The sequence below is a fragment of the Anarhichas minor genome, unplaced genomic scaffold (assembly GCF_050575085.1).
Source record: "Anarhichas minor isolate MPS153535 unplaced genomic scaffold, ASM5057508v1 ptg000033l, whole genome shotgun sequence".
In the NCBI taxonomy this organism is placed as follows: domain Eukaryota; kingdom Metazoa; phylum Chordata; class Actinopteri; order Perciformes; family Anarhichadidae; genus Anarhichas; species Anarhichas minor.
Window position 1 is genome coordinate 3,120,570 of NW_027466479.1, and position 17,896 is coordinate 3,138,465.

Genomic DNA, 17,896 nt, shown 5'->3' on the forward strand with positions numbered 1-17,896 from the left:
AAGCCACTACTAAGACCTCTGCCTCCTCATACAACTATGAATGTGAGGTCTGGACCTTGTAACCATCTCAAAGTATTTTGTCAGAGCTGCATTTTGATGGTTGATATAAAGAGTAAAACACTGCTAGTATTATATTCACATCAAATGAACACATTGTGTTGGAGTTCATGGTATTTATTAGGCCTTTATTATGGAATATAAAACTTATGATAAACTTACAGTCAGGGCCATAAGTATTTGGACTGTTTTGAATTGTTTTTCAGACAATTGTCTAATTACTTTTGAGCCTCTGAAAAATGTAAAAATGGCAGTAACTCCTGAACAGTAATGTGATAGTTTTGTTACATCGCGGCTGAGAGTGTACACTTCAACCACATATTGACTGCTTCATTTGAAATCCATTACAGTCGTGTAAAGAACCAAAATTAGAAAAATGGTGTCACGGTCAAAATACTTATTGACTGTACATCAAAAATGAAAAAGCAACAACAGATGTGAGTGTTCCCTAAGGGGTCTCTTTGAAAGTCCACAGGAAGTCCATTTGAGGCTCCTTGTGGACTCAACTAAGTTCTGTTTCTAGAAAGCCATTGGCCTCCAACTTCCCAGGAACCAGAACCCATTTAGTTTGGGTTTCAGCTCTATGCTTATGGTTGCTGCTTATGGTTCTTATTGTGGTTTGAAGTTAACGGGAATCCTCGGATACAAAAACTACAAACAGGAATCACAATTATATTGGTCAGATACTTAGCTCAGATATTGGTTGACTACAGTAGCCTTCTGGGTTTTCAACAACAAATGTGAATATGTACCCTTTGCTATGAAACCCCTAAATGAGATCTGGTGCAACCAATGTGTGTGATCTGACGGAGCACCATTGAATCCATTGTTACAAAATGGATAGAATATGACACCACAACAAACCTGCCAACAGAGGACCAATACTCAGGGACCAGACGAGGAGGACATTAATCAGAGAGACAACTAAGAGACCAGAGAGTGGAGGGGCCAGAAGGAAGATACTGCTTAACCAAAATAAGAAAACATGTTGTGAGTTCACCTAAAGGCAACAGCTGTTTAACAAAACAATGATGCAGCTGTGCCATGTGTCATAAATGTCTCATTTGTTAAATGCTTGTTGCCTCGACTCCTCTCTCCTCACATCTCTTCCTTGCCTCCTCCACTCGCATCTCTTGTGGAGACTTAGACGTCAGGAGAGGAGGCCAGGAAAGGAATTGAGTTTGTACCAACGGGTTAATGAGTACTGGTCCACGTGCTCAATACTAATGAAATGGGGACCCACGTTGTTCCACAGTGCTACTAGTGGTCAAAGACTCCACAGGGTACTGTGGAGGTATTTTATACCTCCTGTATACATGTTAGGATTGATAACATTGTATGTAATATTATAGTAGCTTATGATCAGGCCCAACACAACTTATTAGTATGTATTTCCACTTTGTTGTAAAATTACACACACACACTATTCACAAATGAGCTCTGTGTGACCGAACACACTCTGGTGGAACAGGTGCATCTGTAGACCCAGAGGGGTCAACTCTTGTCTAAATGGGATCTATGTTCTGCATGCCTGTTTTCTCCATAATCTCTCATAATATCTCCATAATGGACTTATGTATGGCCTGTGCTCAGCAGCTTTCCTTTAAAGAATAAATAGTTAACTTCCAGGTTCGCACCACTAAGTTTAAACTGGCTAACATACGTGTGTGGTCATAAAACTGCCCCCCCGTTCTGTGTGATGGGAGGGTATAAAGTTTTTACGGTTTCTTAACAGAGTTGAAGAAATTTTGCAGTCCAGCAAACTGTGCTTTTCTTCCCATGATTCATGTCCAATAAAGAATTCTACAAAAATGTATCTTCGACTCCAACCTCATCTGTGACCAGTCATTTCAAACCACAGTACCTTTAAATAAAATGGACAGATTATAACCCACATCCATATTTAGACATTGTGTACAGTATTAAAGACACTATTTCATCGACAATTTACATAACTACTTCATAAGGAAGTTTACATTTATTGAAGAATGAGCAGAGGTGTACATTTTCTTCTTATCACCACTTAATCCACATTACATGGAAGTCATCATTTTATGAAACATAAAAAAATAATCATATCATCTCCACTTTCTTATAGCACTGATAGCAATGAACCAATGTGGCAGCAAGACAATCCTGACATCATGGGAGTGACTGTCATCAGGTGTGATGTCACAGTTACTAGTTAGACTTCTGCCGTTTCCAGAACCTCTTGACCTCGCTGTGTCCGAGCGGCGACACCACCATCACCCTGTGAGCCACGTCCTGCCACACCAGACAGCCCAGACCCTGCACCACAGCAGCTTCATTAAACACACAGTATGAGCACTTACAGAGGTACAAAGGTCCTCTAACAGGAACCGCTGTACCCGTCACCTCATATTCAATCATGTGCAATTACTTACTGGTGAGTACAAAGTTATGACTGATAAAGCAATGGCCAGAGTTACCAAACCCAAGACCCAAATTATAATGAACCAAAGTGTTCCTTGAAGATTGCCCTTCAAGTATACAAACATATAGAAACACAAATCTGAATATACTTTTATAGTGTATGTGTGATTTCATTACCGGAAAATTGCAAAAACATGGAAAATTGCTGTTGTTGACGGTAGAAATTCATGAATAAAATGTGCAATTGAAGCATCAACAGGGTGAAAAAGTGCAGTGATCAGTGACAGCAGAACACAGAGACAAAAAACATCTAAACTGATGATTAAATCCATATAATGTTAATAATAAGATTTATATTATTCAGTCATGATGAGATGTGGAACAAAATCTCACCTGAGCTCTGTCTCGCAGCACCTCAAAGTCAGCCTGGGAGAGGAACTGGTTATAGAGCACTCCTGAAGACAGGTGAGGAATGAGGTTAAAGGCCAGCACAACGTTAGTACTCATCCTCTCTATACTGTGTGTCAGTCACAACCTCCACGCCTGAGAAATCAATCACACACATTCACTTCTCCACTCAATTAACGGATTCTAAATTTAAAAAACTGTGTTTATAAGACATAAATATTTTTTACAAATATAAAGAAGTAATGTTATTGATGCTGAAAGTACAATAAATTCTCAAATAAAAGCCAGATCTCAGATAAAGGTAAGTAGAAAGGTGCTCAGTAGAGTGCAAATCTTCAACAGGTGTGTTTGCAACGCCCACTGCTGTAAAGTTTGATTGAATGAAATACAGCCCTCAACTGGCTGAGCCCCGTCTAGGCTGACAGTGGATCAGATGTGGTTTTCACTCGCATGTCTCACACAACAGATACGCTCTCATTTCGATCTATGCAGATGTTTGCACCGGCTCTGTGCAGGCGCTTCGCCTCATGCCTTGTGCTGATGGTTGCTGCTTAGAATTAGTGCTGATGAAATGTTCATGATATTGAATTTATCATTACAACAGGTAAACATGGAGGAAGTGTGCAGATGAAAACAGGAGCAGATCAGAAATCTGAGATGTCACTAAAATATGACAAAATGTACTTGTAAAAATAGAAATAAAGGCCTGTCATCCAGTCAAACATCTGTTGCCCAGGCTTGCACCCACTTTGAAAAATAAACTCACCCTCTGTGAACTGCAGTCGATCTCTCTCTAGCTCCCACAGTTGAATCTGATCGGTTATAGTTGGAGGCAGCACTGGAGTCTGAAGCACAGAGATGGAGGTGAAGCCACTGCAGACCTGCTAAAGGCCAAACATTAGAATGCAGTGGGAGTTGGATGTACCTGTTTGAGCATGACAGGGTGAGCTCTGGTCCTCAGAAAGTGGATAATCTGTGGGGTAAAAAAAGACTCACATAATCAGCTGGATGGAAGTGTGATCTACACATACAGCTGGGTAAGAATCATTTCCATAACATAGCATACAGACATGAAGACATCTTCTGTTAAACACATACTTTTCTGGTCCCAACACTTCAAAACGTATTTTTTAACATGTTTGTATAAATTGTCAAAAAAGCTCAATGCAAATAGTGTACATTTAAAATATAGCCAAGAAACCGTTTATCATCTGAGATATGCTGGAGGCATAATAACAGGACAGACCTGACACAATGTGAACCCATCCTTTATACTACCTGGACAATGATCTCACAGTACTGGCACAGTTGTAGCTTTTAGCAGAAGTGTAAAAACAGCTTGGTGGCATCACATGTGAAGCAGAAGTAGATGATCCACAGTGCAAATACAGGCCAATGATGGATGGGGTCCAATCAGTTCTTTGAATTGAACATAGCTAGCAGCTCTTACTGGTCACCTCTCTTACATGCATTCATACTCTGAGCATTCACTCAGACTTCAGTAACTGAATATGTTCTTCGGTATCAGCTTCTCTGGCTCAGGCATACATTAAGGTGACAGGTATGCTTTACACAGTGTTTACATATTGTTAAAGTAGCTCCACATGCCCAATATCAACACATACACTGTTATGAGAAGAGGCATTTGGGGGCCAGCTGGACAATATTATGGCAGCATATATAGTCCTCCTATTTGTATGTATAAATATAAAGGGTATTTACAATGGATTTATGGTATCATGCTACTGGCCCCTACACACCTGCGGAGTACATTGTGTGCAGTAGTTGAGTACCTGTTGTGCTGTGATGCCGTTGGCGATGGCCTGTTGCACTGACTCCCTTGTTACATGGGCCACCACTACGTTGGGGAAGCGATACAGCATTTCACTGAAGAGAGCCACCAGAGCGATCTGAAGTTCTGAGTCTGGGAGGGACACGCAAACCCCAACCAGTCAGTGCAGGTTCTGTGAGCTCGTCCTTACAAACGCTGCCGTGTGTTACTCACAGAGACATGATCAAATGCATTCAGAAACATTGAAACATTGAAGTGGAAAGCTTTAGATGTGTTGGTACATTTTATGAACACTGGGCTGAGCCAGGATACCCCTGCATCCAGTCTATGCTAAGTATGCTAAGCTAACGATTTCCTGACTCCAGGTCTGTACACATAGAGATGACACTGATATCCACCTGAACCCCTCACTCTCAGTAAGAGGGCTGAACTCTCCCTTCTTGTTGACTATACATCTGGATAGTCTGTGCTATTCACTGGTTGTAATGATTTAACTGTTGTGCAGTTCACACTTCTCTTGGATCAAGTTTTTTGGAAACACAGCCAGCTGGTGTTGCCAAAATCCAATCTATCTGGTCCCCCAGTCTTCTCAAAACTGGTCTCATCTGAATAGGGACTTGTGTAAAATGTATTTATTTCATTTATTAGTGTTAGCATGTGTAATGGTAAAATATGTATTTGAACTTTGTGTCCTCGATGTGAACTCGAAAACTTGTGTCATCTATTAAGGAAAATGGCTACTGAAAAAGTAGCAAAACTACTAGAGTGGTGGAACAACTTGTTCCTTACATGGAGTAAAGAAAGTGCAGACTAAGCAGTAATTAGAACTGGTGGTTGAAAACACCTCATGTTACCTTGAATGTATCGAAGCTGTGAAAAGTCAGCTGGATACAGCAGACAAGCCCTGGTGGGGGCTGCACTTTGAATCTAACTTGTTGCTGTATAAATAAAGGAGCCTGTGTGTTACATATTTTGAAGCTTTTACAACATGCTGATGAATACGTATTGTGCTGTGCACTCTTCCCTTGCAAGCAAATAAATGGAGAAAAAGACAACTTTGAATCTTTTGAAGACTTTGTTATTGATTTGTGAGCAAAACTCTCTTCTCCCGATTAACATAGAAATCTTCCCCAACACATGCAGCACAGAAAGCGTCCAGTGTTCATACATACCTGTGTAGGCGTAGATACGATAATTGGTTTCTACCACGATGAAGCCTGCGTCTCCAGTACCAGGGATGGAGATGGAGGAGGAGGAGGAGGAGGAGGAGGAGGAGGTGGTAGTGACTCCTGCAGCCAGGGTGATGGCTAGTCTGGTTGGGTAGTACCGCCTCGACTTCCTCTGATGATAATAGACAGAAGAATTACAGAATATTAACATATCATAAATATACATACTTGTCATGAATATAAGCATTATATCTAAACTAATTTCACTCACTTCATATTTAGTTTTATAAATGAGTCTTTTCTTTGTCTCAGCAAATTCTGCTTGTAGATTTTACAAAATGACATCATTCATTCATCAGTCACTTGATGGTTGCTGCCAGGGGCGTTTCTAGGATTCAAAGAAAGGGGGGGCTTAGCCCCAAGGGGAGGCATCATTTGCTTTGAGCTAAACTCCTTGTCTATAATCCTGGCTGTCGTTGACGAGAGACGTTACTTGGCAGAGTGAGAAAGCCAGCGCAGCAGCCTCCCCAAGGTCCTAGTGCCCGGGGTTTATATCGTTAAGTATGATGATGGCTATTGGATTGTAATTTGAAGGGGGAGAAAACATACAAACCAGAACGCACGCACATATGTAACATGTTATGTTATAAATAACTTGAGAAACAATAGTTAAATTTAATGACATCACCAAAATAAAAAAAATTAAAAATAAATATATTTTTTTAAAGCCAATAATGCCAAATTATTTGGGGGGGGCTGAAGAACATTTTAGGCCTAACGACGCCCCTGGTTGCTGCGTCTGGAAAGTCATAAATCAGATGTCTTTTTCACCTGTTTGAGCTATTAGTGCCAAAATCAATAGCAACCAACCAGAGGATCAGTAGATTTGTGCATATTGTGTGCTGTGAATTCAATGAATCCCGGAAGACAGTCAAATGGTAACAATGCTTTAACTGTTCACTGCTTACTACACCATCCTGTATGAAGGGATCCATTTCAGAACCAGGATACATTCCCTGTGAGAAATAAAATCAACTCATTTAATAAAAACACATTTAGGCCTGATTCAGCGGTCATTGTTCTTAATCTGTTTGCTGCAAGTCTCCATACTTTATAGAAACACAATACCAAACCGCAGGAGTACCCCTTTAACATGTATTCTTGTTTATACTTTCATTACTGTATGTGCATACTTGGTATTTTTTCACATGGTACTAAACCCTTTACAGTCTGTAAACAATGGTGCCCTACGTAAGTGTGAACACGCAGATTGGCAACAGAAGTACAGCGGCGTTCAACAGCTTGTCAGCTATGAAGATGGAGAATGCAACCTAAACAGAGGGACTTTCCGGATCCGTGTTCTATCAGTGACTGGGTAGAATACGTTAGCTAATGTCAGATATAAACATGTATTTGGTGAGTCCTAGCGTGTAACGTTCCACCAGAGACATTACGAGTTACAAGTCACTAGATGATCCACTCTGTTATCTGTTCATGAACGTCAAACACCAGGACAGACTCGGAGCTTTCCCTTTACCGAGTCTTAAAATGGACAGTGGTAGTCAACACGTTAAATAGCTTGCAGTCACAGATGCCACCGGTGTTTCAGTGTAACCAGTGACCGTGTTAACTGGTGACTCTCAGCCAAATGCTGTTTACATACATTACATCATCTGTGTTTATTATTTATTAACCGTTAAGTAAGTCACTACGAGCAACCACTGACGTATTCGGCTGAGAGTCAGCAGTTAACACGGTCACTGGTTCAACTGAAACACCTGTTGCTCTGAAACGGTCGTGATCCGGTCTGAATTCTGTAGAACTCGAGTCTGATGTTGGAATAATGATTCTGATAACTGAACATACAAGCAGACATGTATGATGCTGGTAACAGTTTTAATTCAACGTTTAAAGCTTGCTAACTCGTCTGGATGTCTGAGGCTAATCCACACTTCTTTTAACAACATGCACGAGCATATTTTGGATGATGTCGGCTGTAAAAGGGTCTATTGCCTCAGTCATTTCTGCTGCCACTATGCTGTGTGAGCCGCTTGTATTTTGAACATGTTCTAGAGCTAGATGTTGCTTACATATAATCACATAAACCATTTGCTCCCTTTTTATTTCAATTGAGTGTACCTTTTGTATTCATTGTCTAGTTGCGGTGCAAGTACGGGTGTATCCTATCGTTGTGTTACTGCTGCAGTGACCCAGCTTCCCCATGAGGATCATGTGAAGGAGATGGTAAAGGAGTGGTGCTGACACTAGTTTGTGTGTTAGTGGATCCTCCCTCTCCTTCTCAGTGCCTCACCTTTCTCTGGAAGACAAGTCCAAACTCTCGCAGGTGCTGCAGGAAGGTGAGTAATGACTCGCTCATGCCCTCCACTGAGTAATCCTGAGGCACACAGGCAACACATGATCAATAACAACAAACTATCTCTAACTAAGCAGGACTTTTCAGACCGCTGACATCGTCATGTTGCTTTACAGCACACACACACACACTGCTGTGCACTCACTCTGCCAAGAGTAGAGAAACTGAGCTGGAACAAGAAAGACAAGATCTCCACCAGGTCCATCGCTCTGGACTGCAAGAGACAAGTTATGAAATGTATATCAGTAGATATTCTCAGAGAAATGCAGGTTATGAAATAAAAGCCGGCATGAACAAATGAATCTCAGCCTTTAACAAACACCATTGACTGATTAGAAGCCACTCGTATAGCTCACACGGTAAATTCCATGTACATTACCACGGCCCTGATTCATGTCGTACACACTCTTTCACATACTGTTAAACCACCATCATTGAAACACTTCTGCAGATATTTGACATTAAGAGTCTACAAGCAATCATTTTTCTTCATTTCCCTTAACAATTAATGTATTTAATCAACTGTTCACTTACATTGTGTGTAAATATAAATATGTCAACATGGAGGTCTCAGTGCTGTTTCCTCCACACTGCCAGAGACACACATACTGATGGGGCAGTAATGAAGGCTTTATTTGAAAACATTGTTTCTGTATTAGGCTAGTTTCCTTTCCTGCTTCACTGGGACATGATTGATTCTTCAGAAGGGACAGAACAAAAAGAACTGAGCTGAATCCACCTGCGGCTGATGAATGTATGAAATGTATGAACATTCCTCAGTCAGATGACTTCATCCATGCTGCAGTTCGTGGTTAGTGAGGCCCACCTTGTCCTCCTCTATTTTGTATTCGTTCCACACACTAGTAGGGCATTGATCAGGCTCATGCAGGAAGTAGAAAGCCTAGAAATGGATCACTGTGACCCAAGAGTCTGCAGCTTTGAATTCTCTGCAGCAACCCATGTTACTGATGAGCGTTCTCTGCTTTGAGCAGTGTGAATCAGAGTAATGACGATGAGCTACAGAGACTCTAGAGCACACGTGTCAAACTCAAGGCCCGCGGGCCGAATCCGGCCCGCCACGTCATTTTATGTGGCCCGCGAATCCACCAGCAAAAAAAATAAAAAATAAAAAATAATTTTTTATTTTGGAAAAAAAATAGTTAGACTTGAAAATAAAAGTATCCCCATGGTCGAAATTATGAGATAGAAAGTTGAAATTATGAGATAGCATGTTGTCTGTGTACCGACATTAAAACTATCACAACAGGTGGACAGGAGAGGGAACAGCCCGTAAAGAGGTTTTCCAACAAGTGATTGAGTTGAAAAAGATCGAAAAATAATCCCAAAATGTCCACGAAGAGAAAAATTGATGCAGAGGGAAGAAAATGTAATGAAAGATGGGAAAGCGAATACATGTCTGTGCTTGAAGGAGAAAAACGGGTCTGTCTTCTGTGTTATGATGCGTGTCGGTGATGAAGGATACAATTCACGTCGGCATTTTGACACCAAACACGGAGCTAAATTTAGCCTCCAAGAAAAACATAAAATTGTCCAAGAATTAAAAGGCAGAGTGCAATCACAGCAGAATATATTTACAAAAGCTACAGCCCAGTGCATGCTAAAGGTGTGTGAGCAGGTGAGCTCCGACCAGATACAGACTTTTACAAATGTCAGTTTGTGAAGAAACACCATCGCAGACCGAGTTCAGGAACTAGCAGCAATCTAACTAGCTAGCTAAGAGACGAGCAGGTACTCGTCTTCTTCATTAGCTGTTGATGAAAGCACAGACAACACGGACACAGAGCATCTATCAGTGTTTATAAGACCTGACTGTCAGTGAGGAGCTCTTGGATGTAGCTGCCATGCACGGGACGACGACGGGGACATTAGTGATGCAGAGAGGTGACAAAAATAGCTTTGAACAAAGTTAATGTAATAACTTGTGTTTGATGATATTTGTCTTTGTTATTTTCTTTAAAAGTTTGATCTTTGATAGAGTAATGTGGGTTTCTTCACCCTAAATTAAAATGATTTATTATTTATTTATAATAACAGAAATGTGCTTAAATATAATTTTACATTTATATAACTGCATGTACAATATTTTTACACTTGAATAAACAATAATCAAATGCAGAGAGTTATTTAACAATATGTTAGGGAGTCGTTACATTTATACAGTCTTAGAGTTACAACCGGCCCTTTGAGGGAAACCATGATGCTGATGTGGCCCGGAGTGAAAATGAGTTTGAGACCCCTGACCTAGAGCCTTAAAGAGCACTGTGTAGTCTAGCAATGTGCTCCAAACAAATAAGGGTTAGCATTTCACCTCTACTACTGGGTCCATACAACCTTAATTTACAGTCATCAGTTATGAAAAAAAATAACTAACAGCAGGGCAAGAATACACAATATTCAACCAACTGCTGCAACTGTGAGAGCCGGACAAAATAACACTGCTATCTTATAATCTCCCGCGTGGTGTCGGCCTAGTTTACGTTAGCCGTGTGTGTTTACATACGACACTAACCGGGGCTGTGCGGTCCATGTAACCTCGCGCTTTGATACTTTGTTTTTTGGCTTGGGTCTGGGGGGGGCAGAGACAAGACACTTGTGTTTTTGTTTCGTTACTTCGCCAGAAGGGGAGCATGCAGCAGCTCCAGGGGACAGAGCCTCAGTTGACGGTAAAAGCAACTGGCTGGTGGAGCGCTGGGTCCAACCTGTTTAACGGCAGCAACAGAAAGTTTGTCCCCCAGGATCAGACCCTGCGGAGGTGGGGACCCACTGAAGTAGTCTCCTGGTGGCTGTGAGGACGAGGCGAGGGGACGAGTGCTTTTCTCGTTTCTGTCACTTTGTATTTTATCCAAACGTACACAGACCATGGATGGTATTAGAAGACAGGACGGGCTGAGGCCTGACATCTTTGATATAACAACAATGTAACCGCTTCACATTCTGTTGATAATGTGAGCTCACTTTTGAATGTTTTAAATTTAAATTCTGGCCAGATCTTACACATTGCACCTTTAATGGTAAGTGGATGATAACCTCTGGTCCAACTTATTTAAAGCTAGTCAGGTCAAAGAAACAGATGATCCCCAGATACCTGAGCAGTTTTGAGGTACTGCAGGGTGAAGTACCACAGCTGAGAGGTTGTGTCCAGTAGGAGGAACTGGAAACCAGCTGACGTGATGTAGGGCGCCTCTCCTGCCTCACTGACAAACAGAGCAGATGACAGGAAGACATTTCTGTGTCACTAACACAACAATTATTCAACCTATAGTTCAGTGAGTTTATTCAGTTTCATTCTTCTGTTTGGATTTTCCATAATTCAACATAAATGGAGGAGGATGTGCTCTTCGGGTGGAGTTCGTCATTACGAATGTAAGCCAAGTGCAGTTAATTCAACAAAGCTCGTTAATGTTTAGCCGACATCTTCATGTGATGAATCAGCACCATTTGAAAAGGCCTTTCTGAACAGCCCTTTTCTATGATGTTAAGCTGCAGACAAATGATCAGGTTCACTACGCATCTCCTCTGATCTGGGTTTGCATGGAGAGGTGGGTGGGGCATCACGGGCACATGGTGGAGTGCTGTGCACTGGGCTGTAGTAGGAGAGAGTTTAGAGTGTCCCAAAACCAAACACACAACTCAAGTGATTAAAGAGTGAGTTTACCTGCTCAAATCTAAGCTTCTAATGCTAGTGTGCTAACTAGCGTAATGCTTCCAAACACAGGAGTTAGCATGGCAGTCCTGGATGCTGCTTTCTATCAAGTTCAGGGAAACATTAGAAGCTCTGTCCTGCTTTTTATTTGATAAGAATTTGCCAAATTAATTTATTTGTCCTCATCCTCAAAGTCTTTTTTCACACAAAAGTGACACATATTGTTTGAAAATACTTACAATGAAGCATGAACCTAACCATGTCCTCCACATGGATCATCACCTGGTGAGCTAGCTGACTTTGTGCCTGGGACTTAGTCTTCATTGCATCATCACAGTGCAGAGCCAGCATTATATTATGCCAGTTGGTCATCAAAAGCATATTCAAAATCTTTGCAATCACTCATGGAGCTAATGTTAATTAGCTAGCTAGCTACAGCTGATGAAATCAGCTGGTTTCATTTCAGCTGCATCAGAAGGAGAAATGAGAAGCTGCTTTTGTCTTCTTATCTCTGAAGTCAGCGTTTTAGAACTATGAAGTTCTTCAGTGCTATTAACATCAACATTTAAGTTCAAAGAAACATAGACAGAGACTAACAGAAGTGAGCCAGACATGTACTGAGTGGACATTTTACAGTCAGTGGTCTCCATTATTACGAGTGTGTACCTTTTCATGAGGCCTGCTTGAACCAGCAGCTGAGCCAGGTCCTGGCTGACAGCAGCACAGGGAGAACCCACCATGAACTGCAGGATGACCTCCCAGCGCTCCATGGCGTAGCGGTCCAGACTCTCAATGTCCCGTGCGTGGCGGTCAGGACCCAGACTGCTGCCCTCATCTGCCCATGCTTTGCCCCTGTGTGCCGACAGTCTTTACTGCAAACAACAACAGCTAGAGACTTGTTTCGTTACTGTGGGAGTGAGATGTCATTAACATTCTGAATCCTTGTCTATAACTGTAACAACATTTAACCTTGTTCAGACATTGAATAAGTGAACCTCAACCACATGTCCGCTGACACAGCGAACATGCACATGGCTGAATGTTCATGTGGAGGGATCACAGGGAGCAGACCTACCCGCCCAGCAGAGCTATCCTCAGGTTGTCTTTGAACACTGGATTTAAAATGTATCCCTGCAGACCGCCCTGCAGCTGCTGACTGTGCCAAAGGCGGAGTCCGGCCAACACCGACACGCATTCATCATGATCCCTGCAGGGAGACGCCAAAGACAGAAAAAGTCACAGTGAAGTGTAGTGCTTGTTATCGGAAATGAGTCGTCCACTGAATGTGATTAAAGAGCTCATGCACACCTCCTCTCACCTGAATGATGTCTCTGCCTATGAGAACACCACTGGTGGTGACACTATGTGACAGTCATCCTTCATTGGTTTACCATCAACAGTGAGTCATGCTGCTGCAAGACTGACTCCAGGTCCCATGCTGTAGTCTTGATCTCACTGTTGATGGCGTTGTCTATGCTCTAGTAGTCTTACAATGTATTTCAAACAACAGGTCCTACATCTCATTCACAGTTCATGATCAAGACCTTTTAGGGCAAAGTCCTTCTCACTTCAGTTATTGAGCCCATTAAGATCTTGTTTTCACAAAGAGTTAAATACCTTTACAGGAGCAATGGGATACTAGAGGCAAAGAGACAACATGTCATTTGAACACTAACATGCATTAAATGTATCATACATACAAAATGCATGTAAATGGACTGAGATTATAATTTCTACTTATTTCATTTTAAATTGGAGTACGTTTATAAATTATAGGTAAATGATTTAAATCAGATTGAAGCTGGCCACTAAAGCAAATCTGCACCATGAGAGACACAAAGAAACTGTGTTCAATGTGGATCGTTCATGTGACGGCCGATACCTGATAAAGAATCAGTGCGCTCTGTGTTACTGTTCTCACTGCGGTGTGACAGGTCCATGCATCCAAGCACTGAAAACCCTTGGAATGAACCACACAACACGGCTGATCTTTGTCAATGTCATTATTAAATTCTGTTTTTACATTCAATCAGTCACAGCAGGCGGCCGACTCCGTTTTCAGTCCCACAGAACTCCCTGGCTTCAGATGACCTGACATAAAATCACCCCCACAGTGAGGCAAGCAGAGATATCACATCTGTTCTCTGTATCTGAGGACACTCAAAGAGAGAAGCTGGATCGGTTCATCCCTCATTCAGGTCCCTATTATTGGGGGAATGACAGCTTCTGCTGCCTAACCCTGCAGGAGACTGTCTGGAAACAACAGCTGACACAGCATTCATTACAGAGCTTTGTAGAAAACTAACGTGAAAGTCAAAACCAATATCAGATATCAGCTAGCCTATTGGTGACAAGGGCCGATCCATTCTATGTTTATAATATACATTATATATTGGAACTGGAACTCCTCTTTAGTTTTTTTGCAGGATATTGACATATCTGTAATGAGTTAGTGGAAATAGGAGCAGGCCATTTCTCTTTAGATAGATTCTTTTTTAAAAATCATAAACATGTGAACAAATGAATTCCATGCTTTCCAGTGTGCGTGACCCAAATACTGTATAAAGTTACCTGAAATCAACAAAACCATCTCACCACAAAGTCCCCCCCCAGCAGCGAGGGAAGGGAGCCCGCGATCATAACGCACATTTGAGATTGATATGAAAAGAAAAACTAGGCAAATTCCATCTGCTGAAGAAGATAGTGTCTCACAACTGAAGGCTCCAGAACAGACCAATGGACCTGCTGATGATGATGATGATTTGTTGAGACAGTTTCATCTCTGAGGCTGTGAGTTGGAATACACTAAATTGAAAATGTTGGGTCTCATATTTTTCCACCTGTCTTTAACCACGGTTAGCTTTCTCATAGCTTTTACTCATTGTCCCCGCAGGGCCACTGAACATGCTGCAGGAAGTGGCAAAGAGTTGGTGTCATGATGTTTCCTTCAGGGAGCTGAACCTACGGTGTGTGACTGTTGTATAAATGTTAGTCAGTCCTGATGAGCAGGTGGTACCTTACATGGTCCCCTGTCATCAGTGTATGAATGATGACATGTAGCGTTAAAGCTTTGAGTGGTCGGAAGACTAGAAAAGAGAAATACAAGTACATCCATTCTTGTAGATTTACCATCAAATAATGATCCCATTCTCTTCCACACAATGAGGCTTACAGCTTAGTGATTAAACACTGGTGTGTGATCGGTGCTCGGTATCGGTTGGACTAGTGGAGCTGGGGATTGAACCATTTGATTTCATTTGGTTGACATATGTAGATATGAGTGACCTTAACAATTGTGGTGCTATTTGGCCAATAGATGGCGCTGTAGCAGCATTAACTACACAGCAAGGAGTCTCTGTCTAGGTGCTTGTGACTTTAGCATATCTCAAGAAGCGTTCATTGGATCTAATTTTTACTTTTTACTTGGTGACTGGTTCAATATTAATAAGCTTTGAATAAACAAGCAAACAGTGCAGCAGCAGCAGCAGCAGCAGGGTTTCAGGGTTCTGTGGACTGAGTCCCAGCAGCTCAGTGACTGCACTTCACTTTTGCTGCTGGATATACTAAAGTTACAACCAACTCTTCTTCACTTCCCTGGAGTAACGAGCAATGACGGTTCTCTACAACCCTGAACGAGCACGCCACTAATCCCTAAAAACAAGTCATCATAAATAAAACTCCCCAGTAACAGGTCAGTGGGGGAAATGTTACAAAGAGCGGAATCTCCACACTTACAATGCTGCTAGAGGTGTAATGAAGACACAACAAGGTGAGTGACTTACTTCTGACTGTCTACTTTCACCCACAATGCCAGAGCTGCTTGTGGGAGAGGCTGATCCAGGAACAGCATACGCATCACATAATTCTTGGCCAGAGAGGGGAGTTCCCTGTAGAAGATCAGACACAATATAAAATGGTCCTGGGAACCATATGTCTGTATAAACAGCGTGAGCATCATACCTGTAGACAGCCAGACATGTTGCTGGATGGTTGTACAGTCGGTCCAAAATATCAGGGCTCAGCTCTCTCAGGTATTCATGCAAATTCTTACACTGCAGCTGGACACGTAGCTTCATTATCTACCGAGATAAAGAAGAATAGCATCAGGGCATAGTCACCGACAACAGCCGGAATCAGTCCTCCTGATTACGTCGTTCATTACAATGTATTGTGGCTTTGGTCATATCTCAAAGTACATAGTGATATAATAACGTATGACTGGGTTGGACCACCCTTTAATTCAGCACACGTATGTGATACGTAACTTGAATTTAGTGAGGCAGTGTGTTAACAGCTTCATCTGAAATGTGTTACATTCAAAACAGACACAACCGAACAACTAACGTTTCAGCGGACAGAAGTCTGGAAATAAGCTTAGAAGAATATGTATGTCAAATGCATTATTTACCGTGAAGACGGAAATAAAATACCGACGAATTCCTGACAGCACATTTATTTTAAAGTACAAAATAACTGCATTGTTGTCATACGGCACTTCTCTTTCGGTGTGGGGCCATGTTTTCAGGTCACGTGGGCATAATACCAGCGTCCTCATTGGTCGTGTTCTTCTTCAGCTATCTTCAATGCTAATGGTGGAACAACTTAAAGGGCGCAGTACCGCCACCTGCTGGACTGAGAATGAAGGATTCATGAACCCAGAATAAAGAAAAGTAAAAACGTCTTTCAGTTTGACCATTCAGACTCAATCACTATATTATATCCATAGAACTCAAACTATTAAAAATAACTTAGTACACACACACACACACACACACACACACACAGCTACACAGGATAATAAGACGCTTCTAAATTTGAATGTGAATTTGTGATGTGAGCCAGACCCCTAACATTTGTCCTTTGTGCCAATGTGGAGGTACCATGTCTCCTAGTGATTTGTTTTAAGGTCTATGTCTTGAAGATGCATGATAGCATTGCAGCAGTGGTAGCTGTCTATGTATTATCACTCCTTTTTGCATCCCTCCATCATTACAATGTTTCCATATTCTTTCACCATTTTACATGTAAAGTCAGTATAAAAGAGGGTTAATTCCACAGAATATCATGAAGTCATATATGATTGTAAAGTTTAGATTATTATCTATCTACCAGTTGCACTTTCTTTACACCAAGGACAACAAAATTTGACCTTTGACCTCTAACTCAATATGCAGCATTAGGGCAAATTCTGAATGCCTCTGCAATTACCCATAGATCTAACTTCATACTGATCTGCTGTGCCTACGGATAGTTCCACCATAAAGAGCACAAAGGAGCTTTACAACAATAACACATTTTCTCATCAGAACAAACTTTGTGCAGTTTGTTTCTGATAGAATCTTCAGAACCTTCCACTGGATTCTGTTAATGGGCAGTTTGTAAATAGCTTTCTCAGCAGCAGAAGCAAAGTCATACAAACACTTTCCGAAGAAATGAATTCTCTACCAGGTCTATCCATTATTTTATATTTCCCTACTCTTATCCCGTTGTCAACATGTTACAACTGATGAGGCTCCAGTAGCAATGGGTTATAGTCCAGGTGATGTGTTAAGCATTATAAAAGCATCAGACTTGGTATACTGGTGAAGTGTGGGGCCCTGAACATTTTCAGAAATTGAGCCATCACAAAAAAGTTTTATTTCCGCCATAACCAAATGATGTATGTTGCATCATATCTCCTGAACCAAACATGATAACACAGAACAAGTGACGTCTACCTCAGTGTTTTGTGGTGAAGATTTACAATAATACCATATACAACATCATGTTGTACTGTTCAGGTGAATTCAGTGATGTTGTCAGAAGCAATTCGCAGTATCTGAGAACCTAGTCTTCGTAATATCTGTTGTAGGTATGTTGTGTCGAGTTTTAAAAGCATAATGCATATATTCATCCATATATTATTCAAAATGACCATCACAACTTGAAATGTATTTCAGAAACACGCTTGTTTGTTTGATTTGTAGTTGTTGAATCTGTTTCGGCTCGCTCACATGATCGGGAGTCCATTATGTCGAGGAAAATAACTCTGGATTAGG

At 41.4% G+C, this 17,896-nt stretch overlaps 1 protein-coding gene across 1 annotated transcript; it reads right to left on the minus strand.

Moving 5' to 3' along the window:
• Positions 1–2,003: 2,003 nt before the first annotated feature.
• gtf2h4 (general transcription factor IIH, polypeptide 4) lies at positions 2,004–16,406 on the minus strand. The gene is made up of 14 exons (XM_076105782.1): positions 16,267–16,406; positions 15,819–15,937; positions 15,641–15,745; positions 12,934–13,065; positions 12,525–12,710; positions 11,301–11,409; positions 8,340–8,408; positions 8,132–8,215; positions 5,824–5,992; positions 4,653–4,783; positions 3,785–3,832; positions 3,626–3,704; positions 2,845–2,906; positions 2,004–2,346 (listed from the first exon to the last, which is right to left on the minus strand). Exons 2-14 carry the CDS (start codon positions 15,932–15,934, stop codon positions 2,239–2,241), a joined length of 1,398 nt encoding a protein of 465 aa, XP_075961897.1. The 5' UTR covers positions 15,935–15,937; positions 16,267–16,406; the 3' UTR covers positions 2,004–2,238.
• Positions 16,407–17,896: the final 1,490 nt, after the last annotated feature.